At 44.1% G+C, this 27,226-nt stretch overlaps 1 protein-coding gene across 2 annotated transcripts in view; it reads left to right on the top strand.

Annotated features, from left to right (window-relative positions):
• Positions 1-18,379, top strand: part of LYPD6B (LY6/PLAUR domain containing 6B) — a 132,672-nt gene extending 114,293 nt beyond the window's left edge. For both annotated transcript variants that reach the window (XM_089689370.1, XM_089689369.1), the window contains 3 exons: positions 137-235; positions 5,268-5,398; positions 16,819-18,379. In XM_089689370.1, coding sequence (XP_089545496.1) covers positions 137-235; positions 5,268-5,398; positions 16,819-16,986 — 398 coding nt within the window. In that variant the 3' untranslated portion in view covers positions 16,987-18,379. The remainder of the gene's footprint in view (positions 1-136; positions 236-5,267; positions 5,399-16,818) is intronic.
• The last annotated feature ends 8,847 nt before the right edge of the window (positions 18,380-27,226 follow it).

The raw sequence follows: 27,226 nt of genomic DNA, 5'->3' as shown, positions 1-27,226 counted from the left end.
AATTAAAGTAGCGCATTGCCAAATAGCAAATAAAAATGGCCTGGTCAAGAAGGGGGTAGAACCTTCCAGAGTGTAAATGGTTAATGTGTTTGTATATACATCAGCATAATAATATACATGTATATTTCTGTTATAGCTTCCCCATTTCCAAACAGCTTCAAGTGTTTTACGTGTGAGAAATCCAGTGACAATTACAACTGCAACAGATGGGCGGAGGACAAGTGGTGTCCACCAAGTGAGTGCCATTTCCACACCTGTCCCTTGTGATGTTCTTCATTTTATAGGGCAAAATTTCTGAAGACGACATTTCCTCACTGTAGGATGAAAGAGACAGAACTGTTATTTGCTTTAACATTCTCTAGGACAAGGCTGGAGAAGGAAGAGATGAAATCTCAAACTGACTCTCAGGAGTTTCATGCTCTACGTTTCTCTTTGAAGCCAACTTTCAGATGAAAAGTTCTACTCTTGTCGATAGTTTCCTTTTGGTTATACAAGAGATGGCAGAGGGAAGATGGATAATCAAGACAAGCACCATAATGGCTCAGTGGTTAGAACTTCTGCCTTGTAGCACTGGAGTAATCAAATCCTGGCCAAGACACCAGCCCATTGCTCTTAATTGAAACAGTCAATTAGACAAGTTAGAAATTTTTGCCCCCCCCCCCTTCCCCTCCTTCTCATAAGCTGGTGCCAACTATGTCTAGGTGCCCTTCTCCATTTTCATAGCAATAACGCGAGCAATTGTGACTGGCTGAGATGTGCAGATGTGCCTGAGAGTCATATATGTAGGGATAATTTATATTTGTGGTTGACCTCAGGGTTGGATCTAGCCTGTCCGATGCGGGGGTGCAGTAAAAAAAATGTCGGGGGAAAAGGATGGGAGGTCAGCAGGGCAGAGGACAGCGGTCACTGCTGTCAGGGCAGAGGACAGCAGTCACTGCTCTCAGGGCAGAGGACACGGGTCACTGCTGTCAGGGCAGGGGTCACTGCTGTCAGGGCAGAGGGCAGGGGTCACTGCTGGCAGGACAGGAGACGGGTCACTGCTGTCAAGGCAGAAGGTAGGGGTCACTGCTGTCAGGGCAGAGGGCAGGGGTCAGTGCTGTCAGGGCAGAGGACAGGGGTCACTGCTGGCAGGACAGGAGACAGGGGTCACTTCTGACAGGGCAGAGAACAGGGGTCACTGCTGGCAGGGCTGAGGACAGGGGTCACTGCTGGCAGGGCTGAGGAAAAGAGTCACTGCTTGCTGGGTAGAGGATAGGGGTCACTGCTGTCAGGGCAGAGGACAGGGGTCACTGCTGTCAGGGCAGAGGACAGGGGTCACTGCTGTCAGGGCAGAGGACAGGGGTCACTGCTGTCAGGGCAGAGGACAGGGGTCACTGCTGTCAGGGCAGAGGATGGGAGGTCAACAGGGCAGAGGACAGGGGTCACTGCTGTCAGGGCAGAGGACAGGGGTCACTGCTGGCAGGACAGAGGACAGGGGTCACTGCTGGCAGGGCAGAGGGCAGGGGTCACTGCTGGCAGGACAGGAGACAGGGGTCACTTCTGACAGGGCAGAGGACAGGGGGTCCCTGCTGGCAGGGCTGAGGACAGGGGGTCCCTGCTGGCAGGGCAGAGGACAGGGGTCACTGCTGTCAGGGCAGAGGATGGGAGGTCAACAGGGCAGAGGACAGGGGTCACTGCTGTCAGGGCAGAAGACAGGGGTCACTGCTGTCAGGACAGAGGACAGGGGTCACTGCTGTCAGGGCAGAAGACAGGGGTCACTGCTGTCAGGACAGAGGACAGGGGTCGCTGCTGGCAGGGCAGAGGGCAGGGGTCACTGCTGGCAGGGCAGCGGACAGGGGTCACTGCTGGCAGGGCAGAAGACAGGGGCACAGCTCCTTCTCCCATCCCTGCACTGCACACAGCCCGGGCACAGGCAGCAGAGCTCCTCCTCCCCACACAATCCATAACTGAGATCAGTATAGTGTCAGGCTAGGGCAGTAAAGAATCAGATTAGGGTGGTATTGTGTCAATTCAGGGCAGCATAGTGGCAGGTTAGGGCAGTATAGTGGCAGTAAAGTGGCAGGTTGGTGTTGGCTTTGGTGGGGGGGGGGCACAACTAAAATCTGGGGGGGCATAGCTGACCCCAGCACCCCCCTAGATCTGGCCATGGTTGACCTTACCCCCACAACATTTGGGCATGATTTAAAAGAATAGACTTCAAACTTTACAGTTCTAAAATACAATTCAACATCCCAGTTAAAGAAGAACTATAGACACAACTTTTTTTTCATTTTGGATAGAGTAAGGGGGGGGGGAAGAGTTATGACCCCTGTCAGCTTTTTTGCCATCTGTGTCCCATTGGGGAGATTTCCCTTCACTTCCTGTCCCGTAACCAAACAGGAGTGAGAGGAATTCCTGGCGAATTAAGATCCCCCAGGTCACCAGAACTAGTGTCCCCATTGAAACATTTCCCCTATTCCTTTTCTGGGAACAACCCAACATTTGGGATTTTCTTTTACTTTCACTTTCAATAGTAAACAGTATGAGAAAGGAGTCAACAGTAAAAATAGAGAGGGTCAATCTCCTTAATGGGGGGCCACAGACAGCAATAAAAACTGACAGGGGGTCTAATCCCTCTCCACTCTATCCAAAACGTAAAAAAAAAGGTTTGTCTTTAGTTATACTTTCACTGTAATAGTCACCTGATATTTCAGTTTTCTCCATTTTATAGCAGATTGAATGGCATGCTGACTGTGGGTGGTTCATGTTTAATCAGTCTTGGGAATGATGGATCCACCAACAATGGCAGTACTAAACCTGCAATGTGAAGAAACGTCTAGCAGATATTTGTGGTAGAGAAGCCCTTCTGCCTCTTCTTTCATCAAACGTTTCCCCGCTCCTAGCAGTATTTTACTTTTACATTGCACGTGGCAATGACATCATCTTAGCTGGCCAATCAAAGTGGCTGATGACTTCTCAGCCCAAAGAAAACAGGGAGCGGATAGTGGCGCACTGGAGTGATAAGGGAGGTAGCGGATATTGCAGCTCCGGAGAGGGACACTCTCTGCGCCATAATATGGGAATATGCAGTATATATTTGTACATTATGGCAAAAGGTCTAAAGAGGCCAAAACCCCTTTACTTCAAATTTCTGATGGTGCCAGACTTCCCTAAATGTAACTGTGAAGTATAGTTGTAAGAGTTAAAACGTTAAAGTGTTACTAAACCCACAATAGTAAAATAAAAAGTATGCTTGTTATACTCCCTGTGGAACCTAAGGGGTTAATCCTCCGCATCGTGTAAAAAGGCCTGACTTCTCTGATCCTCCCCTTCTTTTACTGTCCCCAATCCATGCGCTGATAGTGCAGAGCTCTAGGAGGCACTCTGCACATGCTCAGTTTGGTGTGTATGGCTAGAGAGGGTTTTTTTTTTTGGGAGGGTGCATGTGATCAGCACAGGGCCAATCAGCACTGTCCAGATGGAAGGTCAGGAGTTATGCAGCCTCATATGACAGTCAGAGCAGAATGAAAACTCCTCCTACAAGCTTTAACCAGTGCTCAGCTGGACACTGATAGAAGTCTGAAGACTGCTCTATACTGCTGATGAGAAAAGGTATTTAGCAGTCTCAGCTAGCTTAGTGGGATGGTTTAAAAAAGTCCTGGATTCTTTCTTGGATACACAGAATATAAATGGATACTAACATTTAAAATAAAAAGTTGATCCAGGGAATATCCGATTGCTTCTCGGGAGATCAGGAAGGAATTTTTTCCCTGCAGGAGCAGATTGGATCATACTTTGCTGGTATTTTTGCCTTCCTCTGGATCAACTGTGGGTATAGGGTTATAACTTTTTTTTTTTTAATGGTTGAACTGGATGGACTTTTGTCGTTTTTCAGCCAGACTAACTATGTAACTATATTTACTAAAATAATTGCATTTCCATGTTCCGTGTACTGTGGGAGACCAGATATAGTGAGTGCAGGATCCAGGGAGACCAGATATAGTGAGTGCAGGATCCTGGGAGACCAGATATAGTGAATGCAGGGTCTGGGGAGACCAGATATAGTGGGTACAGGGTCTGGGGAGGCCAGATATAGTAAATGCAGGGTCCGGGGAGACTAAATATAGTGAATGCAGGGTACAGGGAGACCAGATATAGTGAATGCAGGGTCCTGGGAGACCAGATATAGTGGGTACAGGATCTGGGGAGGCCAGATATAGTGAATGCAGGGTCAGGGGAGACCAGATATAGTGAATGCAGGGTCCTGGGAGACCAGATATAGTGAATGCAGGGTCCGGGGAGACCAGATATAGTGAATGCAGGGTCCAGGGAGACCAGATATAGTGAATGCAGGGTCCGGGGAGACCAGATATAGTGAGTGCAGGGTCCGGGGAGACCAGATATAGTGAATGCAGGGTCCAGGGAGACCAGATATAGTGAATGCAGGGTCCGGGGAGACCAGATATAGTGAATGCAGGGTCCGGGGAGACCAGATATAGTGAGTGCAAGGTCCGGGGAGACCAGATATAGTGAATGCAGGGTCCGGGGAGACCAGATATAGTGAATGCAGGGTCCGGGGAGACCAGATATAGTGAGTGCAAGGTCCGGGGAGACCAGATATAGTGAATGCAGGGTCCGGGGAGACCAGATATAGTGAATGCAGAGTCCGGGGAGACCAGATATAGTGAATGCAGGGTCCTGGGTTTACTAACACTTTAATATGGCCTAATGACGAAGACGAAGACTAAAACTACAGTGGAGTAATCCAAGTTACACTGAGTGGTTGTAAACCCTTCCATATACCCAGTGAAATGACTGGCCTCATGTCATACACAGAGATGAAACAAATCACCCTACATAAGTTGTACCTGTTTATCTACATCCCTCTCTTCTCTACATCCATTCAAAGTCCAGAATGTACACAGTATTTCAGAACTTCAGAAGACAGGAAGCAGGGATCTGATGTCACAAACAGCCCAGCATAATGGAAACAGCTGAGTGTAGTCCGAGACCTGAGTGAATTGAATGGACACACCCCTCTCTACACAATCTCATAAATAAACATGAATAGTTGTGTGTTTGAGGGGGTGGGGCAATCTCCCTGTACTGTCTGATGTTCACCTAGTCAGAAATGACCCCTACAAATAGCAGAGACAGCAGACAGAAATCACACTTGGTGCTTTGGATAGAGACAAGTGCACACTATAGAAGGGTATGCTTTGCTCATTTTTTCATTACAGAGGTTTACAAGCACATTAATGCAAGCAACTCTCCGTTTTATGTTCCAGATACACATTACTGTAAAGCAGTGCACCACTTCACAAGCCATGGCAAAAGTAAATCCGTCATTAAAAAATGTGCCACTCGGGAAGAGTGTCACCATGTGGGATGTCACCATCACCGGGACTCGGGACACACGGTGAGGATGTCATGAAATAAAGCATTTATTAATTTTCAATCTTTTGATGAAAAGGAAAACACATTCTGTGTCTTTGATTTTTCTACATACACTATATGATCAATTGTATAGAGACACCCCTCTAAATGACTGAGTTCAGGTGTTTCCAGTGAAGGGTGCTGATGCCACATAACACAGATAACTGTGTGCTTCCAACCTTGTGCCAACACTTTAGGGCAAGGCCCTTTCTGTTCTATTAAGACTGTGCCCTTGTGTATAAAGGCGGCTGTATAAAGACTCAATGGCCTTCACAGATCACTGACCTCAACTCTATTGAACATCTTTGCGATGAATCTGAATACAGTGTGGGAACCAGGTCTTCCTGTCCAAAATCAGTACCTAACCTCACAAATGTTTATTTAGGTAAAAGGGCCAGAACAGTGGATCATTTTAGGATTTGTGTACACTTGTGGTTGGGGGATGGTAAACATGCATAGTTATGCTGCATTTTTACCACCCAACAACTGCTTCCCTGCAAAAGCAGGGGTGTATACATATGCTGCAAGGGCAAACCAAGATGGTGTGGGGTTTTAGGGGTTAAAACAGGTGGTGAGGAGGTGATATAACACCACCTCACCACCTATCAAATGCCCTCTGAAGAGTGATCCAACACAGATCGCTCTTCAGTAGGTAATGTATGTGTAAATAAAGCCTTATAGTCACAAAGGAAGGGCAGCTGTAAAATTTTAAAATAGAAATGCTAAAAAAATATATAGGTATGATAGCCAGCTGTCCTTGCACCTCTGCCATATAGGGTAAATCTGTAGAAGAGAATTTCTTGATGTGAATAAACTTGTCAATAATGTTTCTCTGTTTTATGTTTTAACTATATGAGTACATCATACAAACAAACATCCGATGACCGCACATCCAGTAAAATCACCTTTATTTCTACTTATAGCATATTCCAGAAACATGACAGGGACTCCATCTAACGCGTTTCACACTCCACTAGCGCTTAGTCAAAGCTCAAAAGTACCCTGTCACATATAGATATATATATATACATACAAAGTAACCAAATAATTACTAATTGAAAACATTCATGAAAACAAGTGAATTGAGCTACCAATTACTTAGCTGAGGCTGCTGACATTTTTTTTTAATCAAAAACACAGTACCAAATATTCTGGAAAAAAGAAGAAAAAAACTATATATGGGACACAGAATTTTATAATATATATACAAACATTTATAATTCATCAAAAAATCATTCATAATAGTATGACACATCCCACTCATAATTTAACCCCAAAAGTTTCCTAGTCCCCAGACTGAAAATCCAAAAGACTTTTCTTTACACAGTATTCAGAACCAGTCTTCCCCTTTCACAGGGACTACAGTCCTTTCCATGCCTTGAATCTGTAATGCAGAAACATCACCATCATGACATTCATTAACCGCTTGCCCTCCAGAGGATTTACCCCCCCCTTCCTGACCAGGCCATGTTTTGCGATACGGCGCTGTGTTACTTTAACTGACAATTGCACGGTCATGCATCGCTGCACCCAAATGAATTTTTTTTTCTCACAAAAAAAAAAGACCGACAATTTTGAAAAAAAAACCCCAATATTTTTGATTTTTTGCTATTAAACATGCCCAGTAAAAAAATTTTAAATATCAAATTGTCATAAATTTAGGCCAAAATGTATCCTGCTCCATGTCTTTGCTAAAAAAGAATCCCAATACGTGTAAATTATTTGGTTTACGTGAAAGTTATAGCGTCTACAAATGGCGGTATATGTACTGGGATTTTTCTTTTCTTTTTTTTTTTTATACTAGTAATGGTGGCAATCAGCGACTTATAGCAGGACGGCGGCGGACATTCTGACACTGGGGGGGAACTGACTTGGTGTCACAGACATCCCCAGTGACACAAATACAATGATCAGTGCTAATAAAGAGCACTGACACTGTACTAATGGCACTGGGCAGGAAGGGGTTAACATGTGGGGTGATCAAAGGGTTACCTGTGTGCTGTTTTACTATGTGGACTGTGTGTGCTTTACACTGTAAGCCATGCAGAGCCATACAGAGTGCAGGAGATGACAGGGGAGAGATTTGTATTGCTTACATACAGGTCTCTCCCCTGTCGGAAATCCTCTGAGAACACCGGGTGCCGGCGGGGAATCACCGGCTGCCGGCGAGGAATCACTGGCTGGGACTTGGTGATTGACATTGCAAATGGCGGCGCAGGTAGGGCACGCGCACGCCCCCTACCCAGAACTGCAAAATCACACAAATACACATAATTTTGCGCACCCGTGCCACCCTGTAGCAGTATTTCTCCTATAGGGCAGCACTGAAGTGGATAAAATGATTTGTTACATTTGTAGAATGCTCCTTACAAATATCATAAAGGTGATCATGTAGCCGATCCCTCCATCTATGAGTTGTGCGACCCACATACTGAACTGAACAAAGTGTGCATGTGATGACATAAACCAAGTGCTATGTTATAACTATATGTGTACATTAGTGTTCCCATAGTTCCTAAGAACGTTGCCTATGTCTTCTACTTTGGTACACAATGGTTTCACATTACTGCTTCTTCCCACAATGCAAATCTATGAGTCGCCTAACTCAGTGAGCACCATGAACTCCTTGGGTAGATTTATTGAAGGCAAATAGACTGTGCACTTTGCAAGTGCAGTTGCTCCAGAGCTTAGTAAATAAGAGGACGTTATGCTGATTTCCATCATCCAATCATGTGCAAGCAAAAATGCTGTTTTTTTCTCCATTTTCCTTGCATGTGATTGGGTATTTTTTGCAAAGTGAATGTTCACCTCATTTACTAAGCTCTGGAACAAATTGCACAGTCTATTTGTCTTTAGTAAATCACTCCCTTGTGTTTCTGATACTTTAACTGTTGTTAGAAAGAGAATTGCACTGACCTACCAAGAGCTCCCTCTAGTGTCTAATCTGTAAAGACATCGTACATTTATTTATTTATTTAGTACAGATCCTTATATAGCGCCATCAATTTACGCAGCACTTTACATATATATATATTGTACATTCCCATCAGTCCCTGACCTTCAAGGGATGTACAATCTAAGGTCCCTAATGCAGGCCATAGATGGGTCAAAAATCGGCCGATTTTTCGGCCGATTTTCGGATCGTTAGTGGGCTATTTGGCCGTTTTTCTGTATTTTGGCAGATTTTTTTATCGGTAAAGTTGGAAAAAAATCGGCCGATTTTGCCGATCGGCCTATTTTCGCGGCAATGATGGGCAAATCGGCCGATTTTTTACCGATTAAAAAATCTGCGCATGAGCAGTGACCTGCAAGAGGAAGACAAAAAGAAGAAAAAGAAGAAGAGGAAGAAGAAGAAGAGGAAGAAGAAGAGGATGAAGAAGAAGAGGATGAAGAAGAAGAGGATGAAGAAGAAGAGGATGAAGAAGAAGAGGATGATGATGAAGAAGAGGATGATGATGAAGAAGAGGATGATGATGAAGAAGAAGAAGAGGATGATGATGAAGAAGAAGAGGATGATTATGATGAAGAAGAAGAGGATGATTATGATGAAGAAGAAGAGGATGATGATGATGAAGAAGAAGAGGATGATGATGATGAAGAAGAAGAAGAAGAGGATGATGATGATGAAGAAGAAGAAGAGGATGATGATGATGAAGAAGAAGAAGAGGATGATGATGAAGAAGAAGAAGAGGATGATGATGAAGAAGAAGAAGATGATGATGATGATGATGAAGATGAGGAGGATGATGATGATGAAGAAGAGGATGATGAAGAAGATGAGGAGGATGATGATGATGAAGAAGAGGATGATGATGAAGAAGAAGAGGATGATGAAGAAGAAGAGGATGATGATGGTGAAGAAGAGGATGATGATGGTGAAGAAGAAGAGGATGATGATGAAGAAGAAGATGAGGATGATGATGAAGAAGACGATGAGGAGGATGATGATGATGAAGAAGAGGATGATGAAGAAGAAGAAGAAGAAGAGGAGGATGATGAAGAAGAAGATGATGATGATGGTGAAGAAGAAGAGGATGATGATGAAGAAGAAGATGAGGATGATGATGAAGAAGACGATGAGGAGGATGATGATGATGAAGAAGAGGATGATGAAGAAGAAGAAGAAGAAGAGGAGGATGATGAAGAAGAAGATGATGATGATGGTGAAGAAGAAGAGGATGATGGTGAAGAAGAAGAGGATGATGAAGAAGATGGGGATGATGATGATGAAGAAGAAGAAGATGAGGATTATGATGGAGAAGAAGAATAGAAGGATGATGAAGAAGAAGAAGAGGATGATGATGATGAAGAAGAAGATGAGGATGATGATGAAGAAGAAGATGAGGATGAAGAAGAAGATGATGAAGAAGAAGAAGAAGGATGAAAAATAAGAGGAATTCCAGTACGGCAAAAAGTGTCCCTGCAGAGAGCTCCGCTATTTCTTCTGACAGTTCCTTGACATTTACAGCGGTTGCAACATTGTATCTATTTGTTTCCGAATAAAAACATCTGTATCCTAAATGGATACAAATAGATACATTGTTGCAACCGCTGTAAATGTCAAGGAACTGTCAAAGAAATAGCAGAGCTCTCTGCAGGGAGACTTTTTGCCGGCTGTAGACGGGATGAAAATCGGCCGATTTTTTTTTTACCATTGCTGGTAACGTCGGCCGCTTGAACGACCGATTTTTCATTTTTTAAAAGAAAAATCGGCCGTTTTTCTCCCCGTCTATGGCCTGCATAACTCACAGTCATACATACACATACTAGGGCCAAATTAGACAGGATCCAATTAACCTACCAGCATGTCTTTAGAGTGAGGGAGGAATCCGGAGTACCCGGAGGAAACCCACGCAGACACAGGGAGAACATGCAAACTCCAGGCAGGTGGTGCCGTGGTTGGGATTTGAACCAACCAGGTGGAAGTGCTAACCACTTAGCAACAGAACGGACACTGCTGCTGCTCCCAATATGGCCTCCATGTGGGTGTGGGCACACTGTCCTGAATGCAGGACATGTACGTACCGCCGCTACAACCCAAATGACATCAGTGGGATTGCTATATGGCAGTGGTTCTCAACCTTTCTAATGCCGCGACCCCTTAATACAGTTCCTCATGTTGTGGTGACCCCCAACCATAAAATTATTTTCGTTGCTACTTCATAACTGTAATTTTGCAGTGGGAGGACTAGCGCCCCATCACTGATGTCAGTGGGATGAATAGTGTCCCATCGTTGGTGTCAGTGGGAGGAATAGTGCCCCATCATTGGTGTCAGTGGGAGGAATAGTGTCCCATCATTGGTGTCAGTGGGAGGAATAGTGTCCCATCATTGGTGTCAGTGGGAGGAATAGTGTCCCATCATTGGTGTCAGTGGGAGGAATAGTGTCCCATCATTGGTGTCAGTGGGAGGAATAGTGTCCCATCATTGGTATCAGTGGGAGGAATAGTGTCCCATCATTGGTGTCAGTGGGAGGAATAGTGTCCCATCATTGGTGTCAGTGGGAGGAATAGTGTCCCATCATTGGTGTCAGTGGGAGGAATAGTGCCCCATCATTGGTGTCAGTGGGAGGAATAGTGCCCCATCATTGGCGTCAGTGGGAGGAATAGTGCCCAATCATTGGCGTCAGTGGGAGGAATAGTGCCTCATCATTGGCGTCAGTGGGAGGAATAGTGCCCCATCATTGGTATCAGTGGGAGGAATAGTGCCCCATCATTGGTATGAGTGGGAGGAATAGTGCCCCATCATTGGTATGAGTGGGAGGAATAGTGCCCCATCATTGGTGTCAGTGGGGGGAATAGGTGCCCCATCATTGGTATCAGTGGGGGGAATAGTGCCCCATCATTGGTATCAGTGGGGGGAATAGTGCCCCATCATTGGTATCAGTGGGAGGAATAGTGCCCCATCATTGGTATCAGTGGGAGGAATAGTGCCCCATCATTGGTGTCAGTGGGAGGAATAGTGCCCCATCATTAGTATCAGTGGGAGGAATAGTGCCCCATCATTGGTGTCAGTGGAAGGAATAGTGCCCCATCGTTGGTATGAGTGGGAGGAATATTGCCCCATCGTTGGTGTCAGTGGGAGGAATAGTGCCCCATCGTTGGTATCAGTGGGAGGAATAGTGCCCCATCGTTGGCGTTAGTGGGAGGAATAGTGCCCCATCGTTGGTGTCAGTGGGGGGAGGAATAGTGCCCCATCGTTGGTGTCAGTGGCGGGAGGAATAGTGCCCCATCGTTGGTGTCAGTGGCGGGAGGAATAGTGCCCCATCGTTGGTGTCAGTGGGGGGAGGAATAGTGCCCCATCGTTGGTGTCAGTGGGGGGAGGAATAGTGCCCCATCGTTGGTGTCAGTGGGGGGAGGAATAGTGCCCCATCGTTGGTGTCAGTGGGGGGAGGAATAGTGCCCCATCGTTGGTGTCAGTGGGGGGAGGAATAGTGCCCCATCGTTGGTGTCAGTGGGGGGAGGAATAGTGCCCCATCGTTGGTGTCAGTGGGGGGAGGAATAGTGCCCCATCGTTGGTGTCAGTGGGGGGAGGAATAGTGCCCCATCGTTGGTGTCAGTGGGGGGAGGAATAGTGCCCCATCGTTGGTGTCAGTGGGGGGAGGAATAGTGCCCCATCGTTGGTGTCAGTGGGGGGAGGAATAGTGCCCCATCGTTGGTGTCAGTGGGGGGAGGAATAGTGCCCCATCGTTGGTGTCAGTGGGGGGAGGAATAGTGCCCCATCGTTGGTGTCAGTGGGGGGAGGAATAGTGCCCCATCGTTGGTGTCAGTGGGGGGAGGAACAGTGCCCCATCGTTGGTGTCAGTGGGGGGAGGAACAGTGCCCCATCGTTGGTGTCAGTGGGGGGAGGAATAGTGCCCCATCATTGGTGTCAGTGAGGGGAGGAATACTGTCTCATCGTTGGTGTCAGTGGGGGGAGGAATAGTGCCCCATCGTTGGTGTCAGTGGGGGGAGGAATAGTGCCCCATCGTTGGTGTCAGTGAGGGGAGGAATAGTGCCCCATCGTTGGTGTCAGTGGGGGGAGGAATAGTGCCCCATCGTTGGTGTCAGTGGGGGGAGGAATAGTGCCCCATCGTTGGTATTAGTGACACAAATGATGGGGCACTATCCCTTCCACTGACACCAATGATACTTACCTTGCTGACTTCTGCTCCAGCCTGGGCTCGCTCTCTCCCTCTCCCATCTACAGCCTGCATACCTGGCTGCAGCAGCAAAATTTGCACTTACCTGTCAGCTGTCTTCCTTCTCTGGCCTCTCTCTTCACTCGTTCCTGCAGCTCCCTCGATCTTCTTCGATCTCCGCGCGCTGCCGCTCGGCTCTTCCTCTCCAAGCTCCACCTTCTCGCCGGTGATTGGCCGCCTGTGTGCCTCTCCTGAGCTACAGTTCCGGTGGCCAATCAGCGGCGAGGAGGCGGTGACAGGGGCAGCATATCATCCCGCCCACACATCGCCGGAGACAGCAGCGGTGTCTCGGTTCCTAAGACCATCGGAAATATGTGTTTTCCGATGGTCTTAGGCGACCCCTGGGAAATGGTCGTTCGACCCCCAAAGGGGTCGCGACCCCCAGGTTGAGAACCGCTGCTATATGGGGATGTACAGAACATTATTTATTTATTTATTTCAGGTACTTATATAGCGCCGTCAATTTTACGCAGCACTTTACATATATATTGTACATTCACATCAGTCCCTAACCCTCAAGGGGCGTACAATCTAAGGTCCCTAACTCACATTCATACATACACGTACTAGGGCCAATTTAGACAGGATCCAATTAACCTACCAGCATGTCTTTGGAGTGTGGGAGGAAACCGGAGTACCCGGAGGAAACCCACGCAGGCAAAGGGAGAACATGCAAACTCCAGGCAGGAGGTGACGTGGCTGGGATTCAAACCAATGACCATGGTCCTCACACTGGGAACACATTGATATGCCTAGTGTGAATGAGGCTTTAGGCTCAAATTAATGCTCACATGCTTGTTAGGTATTGCAAATCCTCAAAGTCCCGTACTAAAAATGTATACAAAAACTTGGAGGAGTCACCGGTACATCTACTATATTACCAAAAATACCATAGAAATGCTTGGTTAAGACTCAACTCCAAGGTACCCTTATGTAGATAATCGGATATTTCTAGATCACCCGGCAAAGGCACTGATGAGGTAAAGAACATACACTCACCGGCCACTTTATTAGGTACATCTGTTCAATTGCTTGGTAACACAAATTGCTAATCAGCCAATCACATGGCAGCATCTTATAGTTACATAGTTAGTCTGGCTGAAAAAAGACAAAAGTCCATCCAGTTCAACCATTAAAAAAAAAAAAAGTTAGAATCCTATACCCACAGTGATCCAGAGGATGGCAAAAAATCCCAGCAAAGTATGATCCAATTTACTCCTGCAGGGAAAAACTTTCTTCCTGATCCCACAAGAGGCAATTGGATATTCTCGGGATCAACTTTACCTATAAATGTTATATCCAGTTATATTCTGTGTATCTAGGAAAGAATCCAGGACTTTTTTAAAGCAATCCACTGAGCTGGCCAGAACCAACTCTTGAGGGAGTCTATTTCACATTTTCACAGCTCTTACTGTGAAGAAACCTTTCCGTGTTTGGAGATTAAATTTCTTTTCCTCCAAACGTAAAGAGTGCCCCCTTGTCCTCTGTGATGACCTCAATGCATTTAGGCTCTAGGCGTGGTGAAGACAACTTGCTGAAGTACAAACCGAGCATCAGAATGAGGAAGAAAGGGGATTTAAGTGACTTTGAACGTGGCATGGTTGTTGGTGCCAGACGGGCTGGTCTGAGTATTTCAAAAACTGCTGATCTACTGGGATTTTCATGTACAACCATCTCTAGGGCTTACAGAGAATGGTCCGAAAAAGAAAAAAATATCCAGTGAGCGGCAGTTGTGTGGAGGAAAATGCCTTGTTGATGTCAGAGGTCAGAGGAGAATGGGCAGACTGGTTGCTGCGACATTCAGATGGTAGAATGTGGCGTAAACAACATGAAAGCATGGATCCATCCTGCCTTGTATCAATGGTTCAGGCTGGTGGTGGTGTAATGGTGTGCGGGAGATTTTCTTGGCACTAGCAAGCTGTACCTAATAAAGTGGCCGATATACATATTATTGAAAATCACAAATGAAAAACATTATCTAAAACATTTTGGCCATCCTCCTCCTCTGGACAACTCAAATCTCTCATTACAGGTGACAACTAAAATTTACACACACATGGCCACTTTATTAGGTACACCTTGCTATCCAGTGTGGTCTTCTGCTGCTGCAGCCCATCTGCTTGAAGGTTCTATGTGTTGTGCGTTCAGAGATGGTGTTCTTGGTTGTAACTAGTGGTTACTTGAGTTACTGTTGCCTTTCTATCATCTCAAACCAGCCTGCCCGTTCTCCTCTGACCTCTGGCATGAACAAGGCATTTTGCCCACACAGCTGCCATTCACTGGATATTTTCTCTTTTTCGGACCATTCTCTGTAATCCCTAGAGATGGTTGTGTGTGAAAATCCCAGTAGATCAGCAGTTTTTAAAATACTCAGACCAGCCAATCTGGCACCAACAACCTTGCCACGTTCAAAGTCACTGAAATCCCCTTTCTTCCCCATTCTGATGCTCTGTTTGAACTTCAGTAAATTGTCTTCACCACGTCTAGATGCCTAAATGCATTGAGTTGCTGCCATTTGATTGGCTGATTAGCAATTTGTGTTCCCAAGCAATTGAACAGGTGTCCCTAATAAAGTGGCCGGTGAGTGTATACAGCACTAACAGTGTTGCCTTAATGCAAATCAGTGGTGTATTTTGGTTTTGTGCTGCCCTAGGCACCAACATTCAGAGGCCCCCTCCTCCCCCGAGAGCCTGACACCAACCAACAACACCCCTCCCTTCCCCCCAATGGAGAGAGCCTGACATTGACCATCAACACCCATGCCACCCACTCGAGAGAGCCTTCCACTAACATACAATCCCCTTCCTTCCCGGAGAAAGAGAGCAAGACACTCACCTTCACAGCTCTGGACATCCCTAGGAACAAGAGTCAGGCTCTGCATACACCATCAAGCAGTCTGCAGCCTCTCTCAGATCCCACCTGGTCCCTGTGCCACATGTGTCCCCTCTTCCAGGGGGGGGCAGTGGTGCCCCATTGAAAAATGCCGCCCTAGGCAAATGCCTTGTTTGCCTTGTGGTGAATACGCCCCTGATGAAAATACCATCCTTGCACCAGGCTAATGACAATTGGTGGCCCCAAAATATTTTAGATTATGTTTTTTGTTTTTGGTTTGCAATAAAATGTACAGGCGTACCTCGGTTTACGAATGCCTCGGTTAACGTAATTTTCGGTTTACGAATGAAAATCCATTGAAAATAATTCCTTGGTTTATTAATTTTTTTCGCAATATGAACAGATTAATTGGTTTTCAGTGCATTTCCGATTTTTTTTTTTTTTTTTTTTAAATCATGTCCCTGTACCTTTACTATGACTTTAAAGTGCACTTTATAAAGAGTTTTGAACAGATAAGATGTTTCTTTGACTTTTTTCTGACCTCCAGAATGGATTAATTTGTTTTCAATGCATTTACTAATTTTTTTCGCAATACAAACGGATTAATTGGTTTTCAATGCATTTACGAATTAATCTTTATTCATGTCCCTGTACAGTATTTATGTCTTTAAAGTGCACCTTATAAAGAGTTTTGAACAGATAAAATATTTTTTTTTACTTTTTTCTGACCTCCTATGGGAAACCACCTTTCTGTTTATCAATTTTTCAAAATACGAAAAGTCCCGCAGGACGCATTAAATTTGTAAACCGAGGCACGCCTGTATATGTGTTTTTTACTACATGAGTGGCTTTGCTGGAAAATCTAAACATATACAATTTTCTAAAAAAGGATACCTTGGAGTTGAGTTTTAACCAGGTTTTTTATGGCATTGTTTGGTAATATATTAAATATCTGCATTAACAATACAAGTCCAAGATTTATAAAAACACTCTTTACAGAGATGGCCCAAAACGAACAACAAAATAAATAAAAAATGACTGCAGTTTGTAAAATGTTGGGACGGGGCGCTGCCGGCATTCGGTAATTTTTCATGCAATTCTGATGGTTAGAGAAGAAAAATACAATGTGATGTCCTTGGGCACCTTCCAACTGCATCGGGCAAACCTAGCTGACTATTCTTTGTGGGCAAGGTCTATTGAGCAAATGGAATTTTCCCAGCTGCTCACCATTGTTACCAGGAATAATGCTGGAGGTGTCAGCCCTGCACATAGACACGCATGGTTGTGCAGTGTGAACATACATGTCTACCTACAAAACCTATTAAAAAAACTGTTCAGAATTTACTAGCATATCTATAATCATATCTAATATTTCTTTTCTTCTGCTTGCAGGAATGCATATCCTGTTGTGAAGGTATGATCTGTAATGTGGATGTTCCAACAAACCATACAAATGCCATCTTCAATGTTCTGCACTCACATCGGAAATCAGATGCCCACAGGGTCACAACACTCATACCTACAATGCTTTTGTCCACATGGGTCCTCCTCATCCTTTAGCACTGTTTTTATGGGTGTAACGTAACATGTACTTGTTTCTCATCAATGGGAGGCCTTCTACAGACAGTTCTGGAATCTAGAGGAACATTCTGTTGTAACTTATTGAAAAGACAGCAAAGGACTCTGATTGTTGGCAGAAATCTGGCATAAACTTTACAGACAACAGAGTATTGGGAATATATGAGCTCTTAACGTCCTTTCCTTATAGTAACATACAATTGTATATGTCAGTGATTTCCATGTTGCATGGGAACGTATTGGATGTGTAACGCCTGGTGTTTTAATCCAGGATAAGACAATCAACTGTGCTACTTCAGAAGATGAGAATTTGTTCTTTTGGTTTTTCTGATTGCTGCAACACCAAACCACAAATAATCCTTGTTTTTGCTTGATGGAGCCATATTTGGGCAGTAAAAGGATGACGCCATAGCTGAGAACAAAGCTGTGATAGTTGTACATATTATTCTTCTATTGGATTATAAACTCATCTCTCATCTGCAAGGGGCTTGCAGTCTTAAATGTATTTAAATTAAAAAAAAGAAGGTATAGTTGTACCAAAGTGCCAAGTTTAATAGACTTCATGATCTTTAATATACAGATCAATCAAAATGAAAGTCTGCTTTTCAGGAAAATCTAAATTTCCCTGTGTGAAAGAGCCACTTGGGATGTCACTTCCGTGGTGGAAACAGCAGTGCTAGGCGATCTCAGGTCAGAGCGAGCGCTATTAAAGTGATACTAAACCCAGGACCCTGCATTCACTATATCTGGTCTCCCACAGTACACACAACATGGAAATGCAATTACTTTAGTAAATATAAACTGCTAAATACCTTTTCTCATCAGCAGTTAGAGCAGTCTTGTGACTTCAGCAGAGCACTGGTTAAAGCTTGTAGGAGGAGTTTTCTTTCTGCTCTAGGAGGATGTGAAACCCCTGACCCCCTGTCTGGACAGTGCTGATTAGCCCTGTGCTGATCACATGCACCCTTCCAAGAAAAAAAAAAAACCTCTAGCAATAGACCCCAAACTGAGCATGTGCTTGTGACCACGGGTTCAGTCTGTATCAGGTGGACATTTCAACAAGAGGAGGGGCAGAGAAGAAAGGCTCAAACAGCCTTTTTACACAAAGCAGATAATTAACCCTTTAGGTTCCACAGAGAGTATAACAAGCATGCTTTACTGCATATACAGACTGATTTTACTGTTGTGGGTTTAGTAACACTTTAAATATTCATGCTGCAATACCACATTTCAGCAGTAGGTGGCACTACAGATAAAATGTCTTGTGAAAGCTTCTGATCCACATATATCTGAGGACAGCTGGGAGGGGAATCCTGAACGGGTCAGAAAGGACTAATACCCCCAGCAGGGGCACATCAATAAAAACTTGACACTATCATCCTTGTAATGTATTTGTATACTTTCACCCTTTTATTTGTGCAAAAATTATTTTACGGTTTTGTTCAAGATAAAAAAACAAGTTCAGCCTGTACCTGGTAAAATATGCCTTAATAATGTTTTTTGTAAACTATTTTGTAATTTTTTTTTTTACATTTTGTACACTATTTATATTAAAACATTCAAATACTATACAAATGCTTAGCATGTCCTATAACATTAGGCCCTACATAAAGCACAATTGCCAGCTGTTACAAACTGGTTTCACACCTATGCATTACTGCAACACGTTTACACATGTCACTTTGTGTGATGCATTTCATTAAAAATGGCAGCACAATTAACAAGAACTGTATTTGACAACACACTGGTTGCTGGGTGGAGGCTACATTTTTAACATGGACCAAGTGTCCCTCTATCCCATCTCAAAGAGTTGGTTGGGTTGTAACGCTGTGCTGGCTCAATGCATCTGGTTTGAATCAGTTTCCACAGACATTAGACGTTTATGCAGTTTCCCTGTAGTTAATTTAAACACGTGTACACGTTTAAACAGTGACAAGTCTGGGGTGGTAGTGGGTGGAGGTAATGTTGGATAATTTCACAGACATTTTTATGAAACAATAAGCTAAGGCCTAAATTCAAAACACAAGTCGCCTACAGCTGAGCATGTTGGGTCCTGTGGTTTTCCCTTTTATTCAATTTCCCCAAATAGAATTACCTAGGTAAAGCCAAATAAACACATGTAAAATTAGAATCTCATTTTATTGTGTGTACGTAGTTGGTCACCAGAGGGCATCTTGCACAGTCCTCTATTACATCTAGTATCTGCTATGTACAAGAATTTCTACTTTGAAGCTTTAGAAAATGAGCAGCACATATTAAACTCACCAATACACTAATGAGGTCTACAGTGTGCCCTCTACTATTTTATATATAATATAAAAAGAGATCCAGCATAATGCTTCCTCCACATACATAGGTTTCACCTCGGCATCCTGCTGCAAGGACTTACTTTGATTCCCCCCCCCCCCCCAGTATCCATCTCCAAGGACCCACTATACTCTCACCCCATAATCCATCGCCAAAGACACACATTGGTCTCACCTCAGTATCCAGCTACAAGGATACACATAGGTCTCACTCAAGTATCCAACTCTAAGTACACACTTTGGTCTTACCCCAGTATCCATCTCCAAGGACGCACACGGGTCTCACTCGAGTATCCAGCTCCAAGAACACAAATTGGTCTCTCCCAGTATCCAGCTCCAGGGACAAACTTTGGTCTCACACCAGCATCCAGCTCCAATGTTAAATTGTGGTCTCCCACCTGTATCCAGCTCCAAGGGCAAATTGTGATCTCGCACCTGTATCCAGCTCCAAGGGCAAACTTTGGTTTCACACCAGTATCTAGCTCCAAGGGCACATTGTGGTCTCACACCTATATCCAGCTCCAAAGGCAAATTGTGGTCTCACACTAGTATCCAGCTCCAAGGACAAACTTTGGTTTCACACCAGTATCCAGCTCCAAGGATACAAATAGGTCTTGCTCGAGTATTCAGCTCCAAGGATACAAATAGGTCTTGCTCGAGTATTCAGCTCCAAGGATACAAATAGGTCTCACTCAAGTATTCACCTCCAACGGCACAAATAGGGTTCACCCCAGTATCCTGCCACAAGGACACACTTTGGTCTCACCCCAGTATCCAGCTCCAAGGATACACATGGGTCCCACTTGAGAATCCAACTCTAAGGACCTATATTGGTCTTTTCCAGTATTCAGCTCCAAAGACATACTTTGCTCATAGTCCAATATCTAGCTACAAGGGCCAACCTTGGCCTCACCTCAGTAACTAGCTGCAAGGACAGACTTTGGTCTCAACCCAGTATCCAGCTCAAAGGACAAATTTTGGTCTCACACCAGTATCTAGCTGCAAAGACACAGTTTGGTGTCACCCCAATATCCAGCTCCAAGGATACAAATAGGCCTCACTTGAGATTTCAGCTCCAAGGGCACACATAGGTTTCACCCCAGTATCCAGCTATCAGGACACATTTGCTCTTTCCCTATTGATATCTGAACACCAGGATGCACAATTATCAGTAAGATCTGCAGCCCAGTACAAAAAGCACTATTTCCAGTATGTATTGTATATAAAAAAATAACATCTGCACCCAGAATACATAGCTCAATTTCCATTATTCATATCACCAGTGAGATTTTGACCCCAGTACACAACCAGTATTTATGAAACCTGTGAATTCTCCACCCAATTCACCCCATTGTGCACAGCTCAATCCCCAGTATCCATGTCATCTGTGAAATCTTCACCCCAGTACACATAGAACATGAAATTGTAAGACTAATGCAGAGTTGTTTTTTTGGCACAAGAACAGGTCTAGAAATGTTGAAAGGAGCTTCTGTAAAGTTCCAGAACTATTTAAAACCCTTAAAAAGCACCATCCCTTCTGACTTCAATGTAATGAAAAATTCAACATTGCTTACGGTCTTTTCAATATTTGCTATAGAAATAATCCATAATTTATTATTGCCTTTTGAGTTTCATCTAATGGGCATGGTTTCCTTTGCACTGGGTGGTAGACATCCAGTTTATGGGCCGCACACAGTTACTTAGATAACACTTATGAAGATACATGAGGTTAAGGATTAAGATAAGTACACATGCAGTATATATCAACTCGCAGAATCTACAGATAACCCAACCAGTGAAAATCACATGGTCAGATATGTGACATTTGTGAACAAACAATGCCGGGCAGGATCCAACGTGTGGGACTCCGGCTTTTGTTTCCCACAGTTCGCAATCTCTTGGCGCACCGTGTGTTTACCAAGCCAGGAATGCTGGGATATGTGTCCTGACATCTCCCTCTGCTCCCTTCCCACAATGTATGGAGTGTGTCTTACGCAGCACCACTTCCCCAGCACAATACTGTCTGACATATTGTTTTGGTTGGATCTGATTTTGGTAGATGGTCCTGAGGGCCAGACAATCACAGACGGAAAGTATTTTCGTAATAATGATGTTTAGTATCGTGAAATGACCCAAGGATCATTAATAACAGGTAATCTACGTATTATTTGTCTTTGTCAAAATGGGCCTCATTTATCAAAGTGTCTGCAATAAAAACTGGCAGTGTTATTTGCTAAGGCCAACCCATTCTAAAAATGACAGACAGGAACTGACGGGGTAATCTTTAGGATGCAAACATTTTTTTCCCAGACACTGATAAATTGCCATTTTTTTCCAGCCAGCATCACTGTATGAAAACACCACAGTCATTGTCGTGAAACTGTGTCTTCTATCAACCTAAAATCTGCAGCAGATGGAAGATGTAGAGAGGCAAGGAGTAGACTGCCATTTGGCATCTGCCACTTAAAATGGGCCATGTGACCTTCATGTCATTATCAGCTCCTATACCGAGCTTCAAGGATAAAGTGCTGAAGTGCCACTCAGAGTAGGATAACCTTTACGGAATTGAATACCAGTTGCATGGCCGTCTCTGGCCTCAATGTTCTGAGTCACTGACCTTCACAAGCATGCAGATTAAGAGGTCAGTGCGGAGTCTGACTAATCGGCATACTTGCTTTGGATTGGCAGGTCAAAGTGTTACAGCTATAGGATCTGTATGATAACCAGGCAACTAGCATTTTCAGAAAGAGGTCAACAACTACAGCCATCAGACTACTTTTTGGTTTCCAGGCTTATTGCAAGTTAGAAAACTATTGGACTGATTGGGTTACTTTGGGTGACACAGACAATATAGCTGAAGCCACTAGTCCTGAAAAAAACCCCATAATTTGCCAGATTATCTCATGACCCATGAAAGGGCAAAAAATTAATCTGAAAACATAGGTTAGTGTAAATAGCTACTCACATTGTATACGTTTTGCTGGATACTGTGTTCTGTCTTTAGGTTTCTGTTATGTGCAGTTAAAAAGGAGCTTGCAGTGTAGAGTTCTCTGTATATACTGTAGTGGACATTTGTGTCTCTCCACGCTCAAAAGAATGGTTTAACATCCTAGCCCACTCTACACAGTCGTGCCCAACCAACTATGGTTGGTCCATTTGTAAAAGGGGAAGGGTGGTAGTTGCTTTCTCAGATCCATGCTTCCCTCCTTGTTTGGCGCCAAGCAAGGGTCACATGAGAGGCCTACCCCGGGATGAGTTCTTCTGGGATACGCTAGGCACCTGTAACAGGGTCTGTCTCTACTTCGTACATATGGGGAACCTTTACTCTCGTGCCCTTTTCATCAATGCCCTGGAACAAGGCTAAGGTTTCTGCCCAGGAATACTCGACCTTAAGGCAAGCCTCTACTCTTAGAGATGAATGTACACCATGTACACTTGCACAATTGTTTTACAGTTAACTGTCAGGTTCCCATGTAAATGTACATCTTCCAACTGTAGCTTGCAATTAGGCAGGCTGTGCCGAACACTGATCACAGCCACCTGTCCAATGTTTCCCATTACTAGTCCCTGTAGCAGCCGGGAACCCTGCCGTGCACATAGCGCAGGCTCCAACATGCATTTGACTTTAACTCATGAACTTCTGTACCACTGTACAGGATGGGGACCTCTGCGATTCAGTTCTTTTCCAGTTACTGTGGGAGAAGGAATGCAGTGTAGGGAGTTCCGACAACATCTCCCTCGTGGCTAGAGGCAATTCCACCTATAAAAGGGACACCCTATAGACAGGCTGCTTGCTGACTGTAACTTCTGTTGCTCATTGCAACCACATCTATAATTTACATTAAGGTGGCTCTTAGCATGTTAACTCTTCATACCCCAACCCATGTGCTAGTGACCCAAGCTGTAAGATAAGTGCAAATCTGTGCTGGCTACTTGCATTACACCTCTTTCAGTAACTTCAGGCCAGGCAAAAAGCAAAGTTTCAATGCTTTACTGAATAAAGTACAAATGGTGAAAAGTGCAACATGGCACAGTACTTCCAGATAACAGTCATTTTGCTAAATCCCTAATCCTACTCAGGCTATGTGCTGTCCCAGCAAAGGCGAAGTCCATGTACAAAGAGGTCCATAAGTGTCAGGTTCCAGTGGATGGAATCTTCAGAAGTAGATCCCCAGGTGTCTTGGCTCTCACATCTTTTGGCTTTCTCTCCCATAGCAGGGGACTCTGATTCTCCAGACAAAGGGCTCCAGGCCAAAACCAGGCAACAACTCTCATTCCCACTTTCCCTTTAGACTTGGTCCACTGTGCTCTTGTATATGCACAGGTGCAGTGGGTTGGACCGAAAGATCCAACCAAAAGCCAAAAAATGAGTAAAAACATTAACCCCTACCCTCCAATCCAGGACAGCCCCTAACTGGCTAATTTTAAGCAGCTTACACATTTGTCCACCAACTTGGTATGCCCTGAACTTGTCTTCCTTTCCCTTGCACCTCAGCCTCCCAAGCCCATTCCTAAGCTCTTATCATGAGCCTCCTACTATTAATAATGCTGTGATGGATTCCCAGGGAATAGGCAAAACCTTAACAGCAATATAAAGAGGACTTATCACCTCCTTACACCTGTATGAACCCCAAAGAAATAGTACAGGGATGCAAAATTGGATACTGGTTTTCACCACCCAGGAACCAGTACGCAGTTGACAGTAATAGAATTTGAGCACCATGGCATTGTGTACATCATTTAACACCCTTCTAGTCAGAAATAGATTGGCACAACATTTTGCCCAAGGTCATAGTGCACCATGCATGTTGTACTCTGCCATTAGGCAGTAACTGACTGGTCTTATTTTCTCACGTGACTTATGGGTGAAGTCTTCCAGCAAGTCATCATAATAAGTGAGGTTATTACAACAGAATTACAATGGGCAACTCCACCTCTGTTAACAAAGCATCAGATGATACATAAAACTGTGCTGTACCTCCCCTTTTCTTTGTTCTTCTCTACCTGTGCTGTTTTCCATTGATTGTATTTTGACAAGACTTGTTGAAGATGTTCCACCGGAAGAGCTAATTTACTGCACAATACAAACACAATTTCTGCTTGAAATTAGCGGAAACCTTAAGTAGCCTCCACCCAGATTATCTCTGCTTTGTGGATTTACAGAAGCACCCTGCAAAGTCGGGAGAGCTGCAGATTCAGTGTCAGAATTCACATCTTCACTTTCTGTGACCATTAAAGAGTTATCATTATTTTCTCTAGCCCAGAGGTGGTTGTCCATTAGCAAACTTGACAACTGCCGTGAATCTTTCACAAGTAGGGAAAAAATAGGCATCAAGTAAAGGAAATATGAGAGGTGTCAACCTCACAAAGACACATTGATACATAAGATAGGGACTTATTTGTCAAAGTGTCTTCACAATACTGATTTTGTTGCCTAAAGCAATCAAAATTTTCATATTACCCTACTGCACTGCCCACGGTGTCCCGTACCTTAATTTGGGAAGTCTGAATCAAATGGATGAATGCTGACACTGGCAGTGTTTGAAATCAAATTCTGAGTGCATGATTGGTTGTAGGTGTGCTCTCATATATGTTATTTATTTCTACAAGGGGAAGAGGGTACATTTTTAACACCAGTCTGTCAAGTCACCCAGCCGACTTTCATGTAGTTTTATAAACTGGAGTTGTTTTGCCAACATTTGTCAAACCTGCCAAGTAGACATCTGTGTTTTGCTACAATTTGTTTTTCGAATAAAAATTTTATTTTCAGAGATTCAGATGTATATACGAATCTCCAAATGGACATAGAAACGAATGTCAACGAATCAAAAAAAAAGTTATAATGAAATTAACATTTGTTTAATTTGGATGATGCAATAGTATTTTGGGCCCATGGGAAAATGAATTAAACTTTCAAATTTGTTCGATAATTCAGATTCGGCTAATGAAAAGGGCCCAATTTTGTTCCATTTGTTAATTCAGATGCACATGCAATCAGCTCATGCCATTTCTCTTGGTAGGTTGGACTAGTGTCTGAAAATATTGAATCCTTCTGATTCAAATCTGTAGGATTCGATAATATATTGAATATTTAGCAATCTTCCAGGAAGCTTACAAAATTTTTCGAATTCACCCAGACCAAGGAATATACAAAACAAATGCCGAAAACAAATTGGTTCAACATAAGGAACATGGCGAAACAAAATTCTTCAATGAACCAAAGGCATCTGAAACAAAACGAAAAGTTTCTAATATGCACGTCTCCTGCCAAGTACCTCAATATATTCAATCTGAAAATGCTGTCAAAAGTACAGACATCTTGAGAATTTTGTTTTGTATTTTCTGTGCATGCAGGGAGGCTCTGGATCAATTTTCCTTGAATCTCCTCTTGTCTTCATCCTTTTTAAACTGTCCTTTCAAAAGGCCAATTATAGATTTCACTTACCTACCTAGATCAGGCTTGGCTTAGCTCTCAGTTTTGGAATTAAGCCACAGCTAGAGATCAAGAAATCAAATGGCTGTGCTGAGCACAATTCCTGTCTGCTGCTAGAATTCATGTGACCCTGGATCTGTGGCTCTATTCTAGCACCTACAGCTGGACTGAACATGAACTGGTAAAAGTTTAATGACTTGTTAAAGGTTACGATGTCAGGTGTGCAAAATGAGGGCAAAAAAGGGGAATTTGGTTCACTTTAAGATGCTCATAGAGCAGGGTTTCTCAACCAGGGTTCCATGGAATCCTACGGTTCCTCCAGAGGTTGCTAGGGGTTTCTTGAACAATGAGCAATTTCAACCTCTCAGATAAGTTCTCACTGACACCAATGATCTTTTTAGCTCTCTATAAGGGGGTGATTTGTCCAATGAACACAAGTGCAAGGAGAATTCTTCCCACTGACCATCACATTAATGTATCATGAGTTGTAGATACCCCTGCCAGGTGCTCCTGGCTCTTCCCCCTTGACCAATGCCACCAATAGCAAGCCAATTGCTATGGGGGCACTGGTGCGTGCTCGCTCCCAAGATCTGCTCTATGCATCCATAAGACACATAGAGCCACGGCTTAACCATGCTCTCTCCTCATTGGCTCACTGTGACAGCCTCATTTGCTGTGATTGACAGTGGTCTCAGCCAATGAGGGGAGGCAGTCCTAGGACAGCAGTGGCTCCTGTGCACATCGCTGGATCAAGATGGGGTTCAGGTGACTATTAGGGAGGCTGTGGGGGGAGCAGCACACAGAATGTTTTTTACCTTCAGGCATAGAATGCCTTCATGAAGGTAAAAAAACACTTTGAATGAAGATCTACCTGCTAAAAATCACTTCAAGAATAAATACTAAAAGGTAGCTAAGACCCCAATTGGTTGCCAGGTTTACCCTCCAACCGTCCATAGCCAATCCAAGGGGAGCCTGAAACTAGCTGATCTGCCTAGTTATAGTTGATACTGGATACAGCAGGGGGAGAACCTGAAACAGACAGAAAGCAAAGCCAGGAAACTGCCCAGCACAAAAAAAATTCCTAGCAACAAATAAACAGGCTTTAAACAACATTAGCAATGGGTGCCAGGGGCTCGCAATCCCATGGGGCCACTTCATACTTGTGGCCCTAACATAAAACACTGCAAGATGCATGCACTTGTGTTAAAGCAGAACTACAGCCAAGGAAGCTGCCATCTTAGCCTCTGTTTGATCTGCAGTTGCCATGGTGTTGCACATGTGATCAGTTATGACAACAACCATTTGATGACTTTACAGTTTGGCTGAGAGCACAAGCAACTGTAACAGCTATCATTCATGGCATGCCCTCAATGTAACTGTTTTGGAAATAGTTAAATAGATGGCTTTGGTTTCTCTTTAAATGCAGAATTGGCCAGGAAAGATGCCTGAGGGCAGTGGTATCACATATTCACATCCCACCTCT

Source organism: Staurois parvus, unplaced genomic scaffold, assembly GCF_062004578.1.
Source record: "Staurois parvus isolate SC_StPar_1 unplaced genomic scaffold, SC_StPar_1.0 ptg000471l, whole genome shotgun sequence".
NCBI lineage: Eukaryota > Metazoa > Chordata > Amphibia > Anura > Ranidae > Staurois > Staurois parvus.
The sequence above is the reverse complement of the archived record's forward strand: the minus strand, read 5'-3'. Positions and strand labels throughout refer to the sequence as shown.